The following is a 13,004-nucleotide window of genomic DNA, read 5'->3' on the forward strand; positions in this document are numbered from 1 at the left end:
ACGTGGCTGTATGTGAGAGTTCAGGTGTACCCTCAGGCTCACCCTCACGAATGAACTGTGTGATGCGCTAGTGTTTTGCCTGGACCTAGGGGGCCCAGCCACCCATCAGTTCAGGGCCTCCATGGCATGCAGCCCAGTGCCCCATTTCTCCTGTCCTCTGTGCACGTCAGCACTGCCCACTGCCAGACTGCCCTCTACCAAAAACCGGGTTAAGTAGCTCCCTTTCACCACTTACAATTCTTATAGCGCAAGTCTTTAGGTCAATTTTTTCTTTCTGATACTGTGAGGATGATTTGGCAGCATTATCAAAGCTGCTGGTCTCCTTAAGTCAAGAATTTAAATCATTCTATTTAGTTCTGAACTTCCTTGAGAGAGAGAGAGAGAAAAAAAATGTGTTGATGAGTTCCTTGGAATGAGAAATATATTTGCTGTGATGAACAGCTGTTTGCCAGTTCTTAAAGACGTTTCTCTCTGAAGCACTGAAAATGTACACAAGAGCCCTCAAGTGTCTGGAGACGAGGTTTCCTTTAGAAAATTCCCCATGGCCTATTGTGAGTAACCTGAGTTTGGATCACTGTGAAAATCCACCTTCATGTGATAGAGTTATTTATATCTCAAGAATCACCATGGAACAATGAGCACTCTCCAAGTTCTCTTCATGGAGGCCTGTTGTTCATTTCTTTTGAGGGAACATCTCTTAATAAATGGAGTCTCCCCACTCCAGAATCTATTGCTCTAAATATGCTAAAACATTTTCAATATTTTGTCGAATTCCTGTATTAAATTCTGGAATGGAAAGAAAGTTTAATATCATGGGTAATCAGTAATCAGAGGAATGTGAGATATTGGTTGTTTGGAAGCAATTAGTAAGTTTTTTTAAGAAAATGTATTTTAAAAGTCATATAATCTAATGTAAAAATTATATATATTTTGAGTGACACAGTCCTATTCTTCCATGACCAATGCTGTACATACATAAAGGCTACGAGTTAAATGGGAGCTCACCAAAGAACAACCAACTCCCAAAATGCAGGGTTTCTGATAACCATGTTAGAGAAGGCTGCTTTGGTCTGAAGCTGAGATGCAAAGAAAGGACTCTGCCCAAGTCACATGTTCTCCTTCACATGAGAGAAGGAAGCACAAACATCCTGGCCATCCCTGAGAACAGGAAGTGAAAGGTGTAGGACCAGAAAAGAGAATGTGGGGTGCATAAACACTTACTTTACACTGTGAAATGTGGCATGATGAACTTCAGACCCTCAAGGAATCCAGGTATTCTCCTTTCCTGCTTATACAGAAAAGAATGAAGAGGTGGATAGTTGTCTTAGTCACTTTAGGCTGCTGTAACAAAAATACCATAGACTAGGTGGCTTAAACATCAGAAATTTATTTCTCACAGTTCTAGAATCTGGGAAGTCCAAGCTCAATGCACCAATACATTCAGTTCCTGGTGAAGGTCTTTTTCCTGGTTTGCAGACAGATGTCTTGCTTTATCCTCACATGGCAGAGAAAGAGAGGAAATATTCTCTCTCCTGTCTCTCCTTATAAGGACACTAATTCCATCATAAGAGCTCCACTCTCCTGACTTAATCACCTTCCAAAGGCCTCATACCCAAATACCATCACATTCGGGATTAGGGTTTTGACATAAAAATTTGGGGAAGACACAAACACTCAGTCCATAGCAACAGAGAAGCAAAATGTCCCCTGTTCTGTGGAACTTAGAGAAGAAGGCAGAAGCACCTTGCCCAGCATCAAGTATTTTTCTTGAAACTGTCTAGAACCTCTAACAAAAAAAGTAGAAGGTGAATAATTAGGAGACAACAGGAATTAGGAGAGAAGAAATGAGGGTACCAGAAGAATACAGGGAGATGAAAGGTTCTAATGAAGGCAGTGACACAGAGATGGCTTTCTAAATTCAGAAAGAGACAAGCATAACCAAGGATATTCACTGGTGTGTGGAAGGCTCTGGTAGGATTTGTCACTGAACCGCGGTAAAAACAGCCTCCCTGAAGCCTTGAGTAGGAATAATATGTGTGAGGGAATTGGCAACAAAAGGAAGCCAGAAAGGCTGGTTGTCCAGGGCTCTGTGGCTGCAGATAAAGAATCTTTTTGGATGCAGCAGCAGATAGCTGTTGGTGTTGTGTATGTGTTTTGTCTACCCAGCATTGCTATTCCCACTTCCTCTGTTAATAACACCTCTCTTCTCTGTTTGGAGAAATCTTCCTATCCCACTATCCAGTTCATCACAGTCTCACCTTCCTGGTCATAAACAGACTTGCCACATCTCTGGCCACATGATTAGCTCAGATATGGGCACATGACTCAATATGAGTTGACCACAGTCTTTTTCCAGGATTGTTCTCATGAGTAAAGCCTTTTGCCTGCTTGGTCAAATGAGCTGGAAAGTTGTGACTCTCAGACTGCTAGTGGCTATATTCATGCCTTTTGGAGTAAGTCTATCCTCACTCAGAAAATGTATTGATGTAAAAATACAAGTAGGTGTGGATCATGGACAGGGAATCTTACTACATTGAGACCCAGGTTTGTTCTCAGTTCCTACAGCTCTTCTTCCAGCCTGTGAGCTACTCCAGGATCTCCCTAATAGATGAGCTCCATTTCTCCTTTTCTTGTTCTTAAGCTAGTCTGAGTCATCTTCCTATCATTTGCAACCAAACATTTTAGGTGCCTAAGTCATACCAGCAACACGAAGAGGCTGGGAGGGTGGGGTTGGGTATTAATGTCCATTATAATTTAACTACATTCAGTTGAACAAAGGGTTTTTCTAAAAACTATGTTAATAGAAAGTGACATATATATGTGTGTGTATACGTGTGTGTGTGTGTGTGTGTGTGTGTGTGTATCCCTCTAGCTTTGCTCTACTGGACATTAACATCTCAGGGAAAGAAAAAGAGCCAGAAAAAGTCCATTGTAGCTATGCTTCTACACAAAATTTGTAACAAAACATGAGAAAATATCTCCAGAGAGCAAGGACTGTTTTTTTTTAAAAAGTAAAGTGTTTTAACATAAGACTCTGGAATTTTCTCCTCTGCTTGTTTTTTAGAGACAGTGAGAGAACAAGAGACAGAGAGATTGATTCATCTTTGTATAGCTGAAGACTGGGGAATGGACTATTTAGGTCCTTTGGTTGTACAGTTTGATGACATAGTTTTTGCTTGTTAAAGAGAAACTGACTTCACCATAATTCTGCAGAATCAGCGTCTTGACCTGACTTCAGAAAGCAATTGTAATTCAATGGTGTTAAAAGCACACTTTAAAATAGCTTTAAATTACAAAAGGCATGTACCTGAATCTCACTTGATCCCAAGCAAAAACCTCATGGTTTTCCCCACATTATACCCACAGAAGCCTGCCTCAAAAACATAATATGGCAAGTTCTAAACTTGCAAAGTGTAAGAAAAACATATCACTTTTAAAGAAAGAACTCCTAATGCACCTAATTTTTCAAAAAACAAATTCATATATAAAAATTCATATATAGCATTAAAATAAGCTATATAAATTCATAAGTAGCTTTTCAAAAACACATCCCTTAACTAATGTCAGGCACACCTCCACCCAATACTGGAAGGTTAGCAATAGTCATTCTCTTGGATGTGTGCCACTAGATGGCGTGTCAGACTCACTCACTCACCTCTGAGCGACTTCCTAGCTACTTCTACACCTCATGCCGTTTTTGGTGAGTCATCTTAGGCCACCTGATAAGCATTCAGGAAATGCTTATAACCAATTCAGCAGAAAATATAATTTTCACCTAAGTGGTGTGATGAGTATGATTAGGATGTCTCTGCCAAGATTTTCTAAGAGAACCTGAAATTAGCCTACTTCTTATTTCTTGAAATGAAAACCTATAAAAATTGGATTCGAATTAGATAATCATAGGGAAAAATGAATTATTTGTTTTGCCTAATTTTAATCCATCCTATGAGTCTAGTCCTTCCGTGTTTTTTGTTTTTTTTTTTTGTTTGTCTTAATTTTTACCTTTTTGTGGAGGATGGGGTCTTGCTATACTGCCCAGGCAGGTCTTGAACTCCTGGCTCAAGCTATCCTCCCACCTTTGTCTCCCTAACTGTTGGGATTTCAGGTGTGAGCCACAGTGCCCAGCCTTCCTTGCCTCTTGAATGAAATCTATATCTATAATTTATTTGGCCACTCTTAACAATTAAGAGCCTTCTGTTCACTTTTAAACCCTAAAATAGTCTATGTCTATAATTAAGACAGCTATTCTCTTATATTATCAAACTCTAAAGAATATGTAAAGTTAAAGCCTCTTGTCCTCCCCATCTTAAGTTTTTGTTTGCAGTCTAGAGGTTGCATTAGAAAGAAATGCATGTATGTGTGCGTTTTTCATTTTTTCCCATTTAGCACACTTATTTCTCCTTTACTCAATCATTCATTCTTCCTAGGTCCCCCGGGGTTGCTGTGTATCTATAGAGTCATCATGGAGAAACGGAAGGCAGATAAGGAGCAGGAAAGGTTTTTCTTGACGGCACAATGTAATATGGCATTGCACCACACGTGAGCTTACAATAAAAAACTATAAAACCCATAAAGAAACAAAACACTGTGAATGAAAGTTAGCAGAAGTAACAAACTCTAAAATTAGACTCATAAAGACTGTAGATATTGGAATTACTGGATGTAAAATTTTAAGTTAGTATCTTTAAGATATTCAGATAAATAAGGGGCACTGTAAAAAAAAAAAAAAAAGAGTAAGCCACAGACACTATCAACAGGGACTATGCAGATTTGAAAAAGAACTAAACTCCTAGAAATGAAATATATATTAATTAAAATTAAAACTCAAAGAAAGGAGATTAGAGGTAGCTGAAAAGAAAATTAGTGAGCTGGAAGATAAACCTGAAGAAATTTACCTGAATAGGGAACAGAAGACACAAAGAAAGGAAATACAAAATATAGATTAAACAATATGGGGCATAGAATGAAAAAAAATCTAACGCTTAATTGGAATTCTCAAGAGAGAGTTTAAAGAGAAGAGGAAATATTTGATGTGTTAATAGCTGAGAGTTTTCCATATTTAATGGGAAATCCAATCCACGGATTTAAGAAACACCACAAATTGTAATCTGGATAAATAAAAAGAAATCCACACCTGGTCACATGTTAATTAAACCAAAGAACACTAGAGACAAAAAAAAATCTTTAAAACAGCCAGAGAGATAAGACAGATTAGGAAGGATAATTAAACTGGTAATTAATTGACTTCTAAAAAGCAAAAATAAAAGTCAGAAGGGAGTATAATAATAACTTCAATATCCTGAAAGAAAATAACTATCAATCTAGAATCATAACCAGTGAAATTATCTTTCAAGAACAAGAATGAAATAAAGACTTTTAAATCAACAAAGACTGATGAGTATCCTACCAACAAATCATTACTGAAGTAAACTTCCTTCAAAAAGAAAATATTTCAAAAGGAAGATCTGAAATACAGAAAAAAAAAGATGTGCAGAAAAAACGTGGGTGATTCTAAAAAATACTTTATAAACAAAAATATTTTATAAAGCTGAAAAACCAAGATGGAATTAAAACATTAGACAAAATAATACAAAATCCAGAGGAGGTAATCAGACTTAAACTGTTTTAGAGTCTGTCTTTAAGTTAAATCTACATGTTAACATTTTTAAGTTAACTACTTAAAGAAAAAAATTGAGCCCAGATGCTTCAAGGAAAAACAGATTTTCTGCTTGACAAGGCCCCTAAAATTTGGAATTCCCTTGAGAGGGCTGAGCCATCCAAAACAGGATTAATAGTCCTCTGAGATATTTATCAATTCTTTTGCTAACAAAGGTTTTTAATTACCTCCTCTTAATTATGGTGCTGTGGAATTTCTCAAATCTTTACAGAACTTAAAATGTCCTCCCATGAATAGCTTCCTTCCTGCCTTTCTTAAGTGTAATTTCTAGCAGGCACATGCTTGTGTCCGTCTTGGAAATGAGCTAGGTACCATCACCTTGGTTATCCAACCACCTTTCCTACCCCTCATCTCCTTCTGAATGTTACACAGTCTGTGGAGAGCAGTAAGAGTGACAACAGAATTTATCTAGCTTATTACAATCTATAAAAACATACCTTTTGCTCTGTCAGTACCAGCCCCCTCTGTAACCCCGCAATATGTATTCCTCTGTTACTGTACTTAAAACAATCAAAGGAGGACATGTATCATATGATTCTTTCTCTTGCTGAGGCCATTGAATGTCAGATCATGATTAACTATAGTTGTGTTAATTATGAGTTCTTGGTAACAAATGTAGGTAAGAATTCTTTATTTAGTTTAAAACATTACAACCAAATTCAATTTGTATGTCTGACACAGAAAAAAAAGGTCATGGACGACAGTAATACAAACATTTCAGTTTTGATGTCACAAGGCACAAAAACAACGGACAGGTGGCCCTCACGAAGCTAATTTCTCACCCTTCTCTTTCCCACTCTTTTATTCCCTTGTTCTTTATTCTCACAAAGCAAATTTCTTATGCAGTGGTGTCTAATACTTTTGTTAATAAAATGGCTTTTCCTTAAAGTCAAGGTAAAAGAGAAGCTATTTGTGTCTCTTTTGGCCTTCCCAGAAGAAATGAGTCAGACTAGTTACTTCATGTCCAGCCCTACCAAGAAACTCTAAGAAAAATTTAGCTAAACTACTGTATCTTTTTCCTTCTCACATTCCTTGTCTCTCTATATCTAATCCCTCTTAGTTCTACCTAAAATCTTAAAATGTAGTGAAGATGCCAGATTTTTGCTGTTAAGCAGCTTCTGCCTGGAACTCTGAATCCAGATGAATCTGTAGTTTCGCTTAGAAACTTCTCTGCAAGGATTCCCCAGAAAACCTAAAGCACGTATTGCCCCTCATAGCACAGCTAATGAAAATGAGGCTCTCAGCTGGGTTCAGTGGCTCATGTCTGCAATACCAGCACTTTAGGCAGCCAAGGTGGGAGGATCACTTGAGGCCAGGAGTTTGAGACAAGCCTGGGAAACATAGCTAGACCCCATCTCTACAAACAAACATACAAAAAAATTAGCTGGACATGGTGGCACATACCTGTAGTCCTACCTACTTGGGAGGTTGAGGGAGGAGGATTGCTTGAGCCCAGGACTTTGAGACTGCAGTGAGTTGATACCACCACTGCACTGCACTGTAGCATGGGCCACAGAGCAAGACCCTGTCTCAAAAAAAAAAAAAAAAGAAAGAAAAAGAAAAGAAAATGAAACTCTCCTTGAGTGAAGCCACAACTCCCTCTTAGATTAGCACTTGAGGAATGAATGGTGCTTAGCTGGATGAAGCAGCAGCAGTGTCTGTCTTCATAGAGCTTCACCACATCCATGACATATGAACAAGCATCAAGTCTACAGCTCTTCTCACCTGATGTCTGGCTGTGAAGAGAAACTGGAATCAGAATATCAGATTCCAGTCCCATGGGTATTTAAGGAATTGGAAAGATCCCTAGACAAGACAGTCAGAAGGCCTGGCTTTACAATTTTAAAAACCATTTGACTACGGACAAGTCACTTAGTATTTTTCAACCTCAGTTTTACATTCTATGTAACAAGACCACAACATCTGCCCTGCCTCTATCACAGGAGTTGATGCTGGGATGAAATGAAAGTGTTCTGTAAACAGTAATATACCATAAAAATAACACAAATATTATTAGTATTAACCTTCTCCCCTTCAAATAGTGCTAAAGCTCAGGCTGCTGCTTAAAGCAGCTCAACATTGCCCTTGTGCCACTCTGATGTTAAAAGCCCCTTCTTCAAGCTTCATAGATCAGTTTACCAGATGACTAGGAGGTAGGATACCAGCAGAAAAAAGCCAGGCACTTTCTCCTTCTACGACTTTAAGTAGGGGCCCCCTATTTTAGTGAATTTGGATTTCTACATCCTATCAATCAATTTCAGACTTCCATTAACATGCTGGAGGCATTTAAATCTGATTTTGGAAGGATATATAATGAGGACTTTTATTATTCTTGTCCACCCAACTTTGGGTAAGACCAAAGTGGAAGTGCTATTGGCCAGTCATCCTTATAATTTGTATGCTTTATAAAATGATTTGAGTTTTTCCATTTCCCCAATGGCATCTTTTCCTTCTATTCATGATTTAAGTTTTGCTAAAAATACATCAAGGGAATGAGAAAATTACCTGTAATTCTTGTTGTCTGTTCTGAGACTGTCACAATAGATCACTATTCTGGGAATGGAAATATCTACAACAGGCTCCCTGGGAGTGCTCCTGACACTCCTTTCTCTCTGCCTGTTTTCCCACTACCACTACCATACTCTGGTGAGCCCATCCACGTCACAGCCAGACTTCTGAGAGACTCACCACAGCCAGCCCCAAAGGAGTGAGAGGGACCTCACCAGGACATCTGAAGAAAAAGGCCCAAGGAAGCCTCAGGACTAGCTGTTTGGAGTACACCAGAGGTATGACTTAGTGCAACAATTTCCAAATGCATCTGATCTCAGGAGTCTCCTGGAATGCATATTAAAAATATGAAGTCTGGCTCTAGACCCACCCAATCAATCTCCAAGGCAGGGTCCAACAATACCTTTTTAACAGCAGCTATCAAGTTAATTCTTATGGTTAGGCAATTTTGGGAAACACTGATCAGCAGAAAAGATCCAGAGGTTGGGAGTCTAAAGACCTAATAGTTTTGTGACTTCATTAATGGCAATGATGGTTTCTTCACTTATTAAAAAAAAAATTGGGTGTGGGGGGGTGGTAAATTACAACAATATCTGTGACTTCAGCTTCCCTCAAAGGCAAGATCTAATCAGATTACCTATGGAGAAATTTTGTGGACTATTCTGAAATATTTACAGATGTGGTCAGGTGCCTTGGGTTTGGGTGGCAGCCTTTTCCCATCTCCAGTATGCCTAATCCTATGTCAAGTGCACAGTGAGGATCATGAGACAGGGGATGAGAGACCTAGCATCTCCGTGAGACCTGCCCTGTGTTGGCAAAGATGGGACCTGAGCTCCAGGAGCAGCTGACGCTGAGCTCCCCTGTGAGCATGCTCAGATGGAATAGCTGACATGCGCCAAGTCCATGGCCATTGTCTCCAACTTCCTAATGAATCCATGCATGGCCTAGAGAAGCAGTTCATCTACCAGGGGACACCTCCTTGCCACCTGCATCCACATTCCCTCCTCCAGCATGTTCCTGACTCAGTAGTGACTCATAGGCAAGTACAGCAGCTTATGCATCATCCCTCTAGGACCCCTGCTGCTCACCCTTTCCTGATCCTAATTCACCTCTTTTCAGTTCAGACTTTTGAATACTGGCTTTTCAGATCACCAAGCATATATTTAAATAGGATGATGGACAAACACATACAACACTTTAATATCAAAGTATTCCCATTTAAGTTTTTTAAAAAACTAAATCTCTGGGTTTATTATAATTTATCCATAGGACTAGTTCATACTCTATGTATAAAATCTCCTTTCTTGAGCATGTCTTATTTCCCCTATTAAATTACAGGGTCCTAGTGGACAGAGATTATGTCTTACACAAGATTTACTTTGTACCCCAATAAAACCTAGGAAAGAAGCTAACAAATATAACCATTTCCTATGCAGGACACACTATTCAAGGGAGAAGAAACAAAAGGACACATAGAGGAAAGTCAGGGGTGCTGAGGACAGCAAGCTTTGATTTGTCAACTCAGCCTTAACTCCTGTCCATATACCCAGAAACAACTGCCTTTTCTTTCTACTGAAGGCCTGGAAGTCTGAATGATTTATGCAGTTCTACAAAGGACAACCTGGTCCCAACTCCCAAGGTTAATTCAGTAGCCTGCTATTTTCTTTGTATTTTTCAGTCTATCCATAGTTTTGTTGTCTTTGGAATTGCAGGTTTCCAATTTTAATAATTATTTAATTCTTTCCCATTGCTACCCTCAACCTCCACCAAAATCATACGTCTTTAGCTTTTAAAAAAAACATTATTTTTGGTCTCTGCAGCTGGTGCTATGAGGCTCTTTGGTGGTGAAAAGCCTGACACAGTGCTCAGTATAAAGCAATAATAGCTACCACAGCTACCCAATATTCTCCAAAATTGCCTGAGCAAGTTGAAATCCAAAGCTGGTGACTAAGAAATGTTTTTTTATCATCTTTTCCATCTGAACTGGGGTCCAAACAGACAGGCTAGACCTAGGCTTTCAGAGGCCAGGGACACCAGCAAGTCTAAAACTCAGCACCAGGGTTATGGCTTGTGTCTTCCAGCCCTTGGAAGTACCAGCACTGGGTTCAACTGTTTTCCTGATTTCTCTGGGACTGGCCAAAGCAACAGGGAAATTCTTTTGTAGGTCAATTCTCCAAGCAATGACACATACCAGCTCATCCCTCCGACCCTCACCCAGCCACTTTTTTATTTCATTGCAAACATAGGACGTTTTCTGGAAATGTCATGAAGTACAAATGGATACTAGAGGAACGGTACTCTGAGAATAGGGTCTAGCTCCAGTAAGGTGGCTCTGGAGAAGACCAAAAAGATGTTAAAAGAACAGACCTTCTTCAGAGGTTGTCCACAGATCCATAGGGAAGAAACCACTGCTGGATTAAGGGATAGCAAAGTCAAGCATTATCCTCCACGGATTTGACCCAAACATGTACCCCACAAGAGTGCAGGGTGAAAAGTTTTGATAAAAATCTGTCAACAAAAGCGGAGGCTATGAGAAACACAAGTTTGGATGGAGTAAGGGGTTCATGGATGAACATTCAGACAAGAACGAGTCAGGTTTGTTCTCGAAGAGAAATTAACATAAAGAATGCATCAACTTCTCATGTCTTGAGTAGGAATCAGAAATTTGGGCTGGGTTCAGCCAGGCAGTTCTTCTGTTGGTATTAGCTGGACTCACTCATATATCTGCAATCAGCTGAAAGTTGATGGGCTGTCAGATAGGGTGATGGGGTAACTGGGCCCTTTTCTTTTGTCATGCAGCAGGATAGTCCAGGCTTGTTCACCTGGTGGTAGTTGCAAGGTTCCCAAGGGCAGCAAAAGAGGACAAGCCCCATGCACAAGAACTTTTCAAGTCTCTGCTTGTATCACATTTGTTGGGCTACTGGCTAAATCAAATCACACAGCCGCCAACTCCAGATTCAAGGGGTAGGAAAAAAAGACGGCACCTCTTGATGAGAAGGAAGTTGTGGCCATTTTTGCTATCTACACAAATGACAAAATCCAGGAATCTAGTTTTGGAATTTAGGCAAAATCTATCATTTAGGCAAGGGTGGAAATAGGAAGTACTCCTTCCTGAGAAAGTAGTATCTCTAATCTCTTGAAAACAGCCATAGTGGCAGTCTAGTCAGGCCAAATGCTGTATGTTCCACATCCCCCATGTCCTAGAATGGCAGAACTGGGATGGCAGAAACAATGAATGGTAAGTGAAGCACAAAACCAGAAAAGATTGAGTGAAGTTTGTGGGTGAAATGGTCCACATTCAAAATATAATGAGACGATGTTATTTCCCTCTTAAATTCCTTCTCATTCTTTTCTATATGCATTACTGCTTTCTCCTCTTTTCTCCCTCTTCTCTTTCATGCGTGTATTTTAAGCATTTATCACAAGGCACCCGATGACAATCTAATCCGAGTGCAGAGGGAGGCAGGGCTCTGTGTGTGGCACCAACCTGTGGAAAGTCCAGGAGAGGGGAGGAAGAGAAGAGCCCTTAATGTCTAAGACTCAGATGTTGACATGTGCAGCAGAAAAGGAAAAAGCAGTTTACGTTCTCAGAATGGAAAAGGAAATACCACTTAGACAGCTTTTCAAAAAGGTATACTCGCTTTTGCTTTGTCCTAGCCACTTAAGAATTGTCATTCAGAACAGCAAATTGAAGTCATTTCTGTGATTGTACCAGAGGTCACTGTCACTGAGCTCACCAAAGGCCTTTTTAGTGTAACAACAGTCATTGACTAGTGACTGGAAAGTGATGGGGATAAAAGGTATATCTTGACTTGAAGCTATCTTCCCTTGTCAGCAGAAGGCCTTCTTCTAATAGTAATAAATTCTTCTGTCTCTAAGTATAGCACAGGAGGTATAGAAAAGCATACTGTAGGCATAGGCAATTTCTGGAGATTAGCAGTCTAGAGCGAACTCTCTTTCAGAATTGTAAATGGAGTCCTGGTTCTGTTAAGGGAGGAGGTTGGGCAGGATAAACGCTATAGTTGAGAAACTCTGTATGTAGAAATATTCTCGCACATTCTTGCTTTCTTGGTAAGTTTCTCAAACTAGTTAGATGGGCACAGAGGTTTGAAATCAGCCTCCCTTAAAGGCTGCCTCCCATCCCTTGCCAAAGCAGAGATCAGCAAATCTTCCAAGGTGATGGCCAGAGAAGGTCCCGGGTCTGCTGGCTCTTGGATTTGTGTCTTGTCCCCATAGTCCATTTCTCGTCATCCAGAGAAATGTTGACAACATCAGACCACAAGGGACATCCTGGTTGGAAAATCATTCTAGGAAAGAGCAGAAAGAGCCCAACATTAAGCCACATGCTAGTTAAAGAAAACAACCCATAACAGATGGCTCTCTGGGCAGAGTCCATAACCTGTTCAGTGCCAGGTACCCCTGACTCTCAGAACCTTTCATTAGACCTGTGATGGTTGATCCCAAGCCTCATAGAGGCTAAAGGCAGCGTACATCTGATAGGCTTAGTTCCATGGTCACAGAATAACTTCTCACCCCCTTTGGGATAACTACTATGTTTAGAACTCCACAACAGCAAGTGTGGTTGGTATTCCATAAACCTGAAATCGCCTGAAAGTTTCTTCCCTACTCATAGTACTTTGGTTATTGCATTTTTTTTATTTAAAGAAAAACAAAATACACTGAATTCCTTTGGAAGGGTTAATTGTATCAAAACTTTTTTCTGTTCATATTCCTTCTCCCCATACTAAACACTAAAGGAAACGTCCAGCTTGGATTCATAAAAAACAGAATGAGGCAGGGTAATTGCAAAGGGGGAGAA

The 13,004-nt window shown here is 39.8% G+C and overlaps 1 protein-coding gene across 1 annotated transcript in view; it reads right to left on the reverse strand.

Moving 5' to 3' along the window:
• Window positions 1-11,874: 11,874 nt before the first annotated feature.
• Window positions 11,875-13,004, reverse strand: part of ILDR2 (immunoglobulin like domain containing receptor 2) — a 56,403-nt gene continuing 55,273 nt past the window's right edge. The window contains exon 10 of the mRNA XM_023207069.2: window positions 11,875-12,492. Coding sequence (XP_023062837.1) covers window positions 12,457-12,492 — 36 coding nt within the window. The 3' untranslated portion in view covers window positions 11,875-12,456. The remainder of the gene's footprint in view (window positions 12,493-13,004) is intronic.

This window comes from Piliocolobus tephrosceles, chromosome 1 (assembly GCF_002776525.5).
Source record: "Piliocolobus tephrosceles isolate RC106 chromosome 1, ASM277652v3, whole genome shotgun sequence".
Taxonomy (NCBI): domain Eukaryota; kingdom Metazoa; phylum Chordata; class Mammalia; order Primates; family Cercopithecidae; genus Piliocolobus; species Piliocolobus tephrosceles.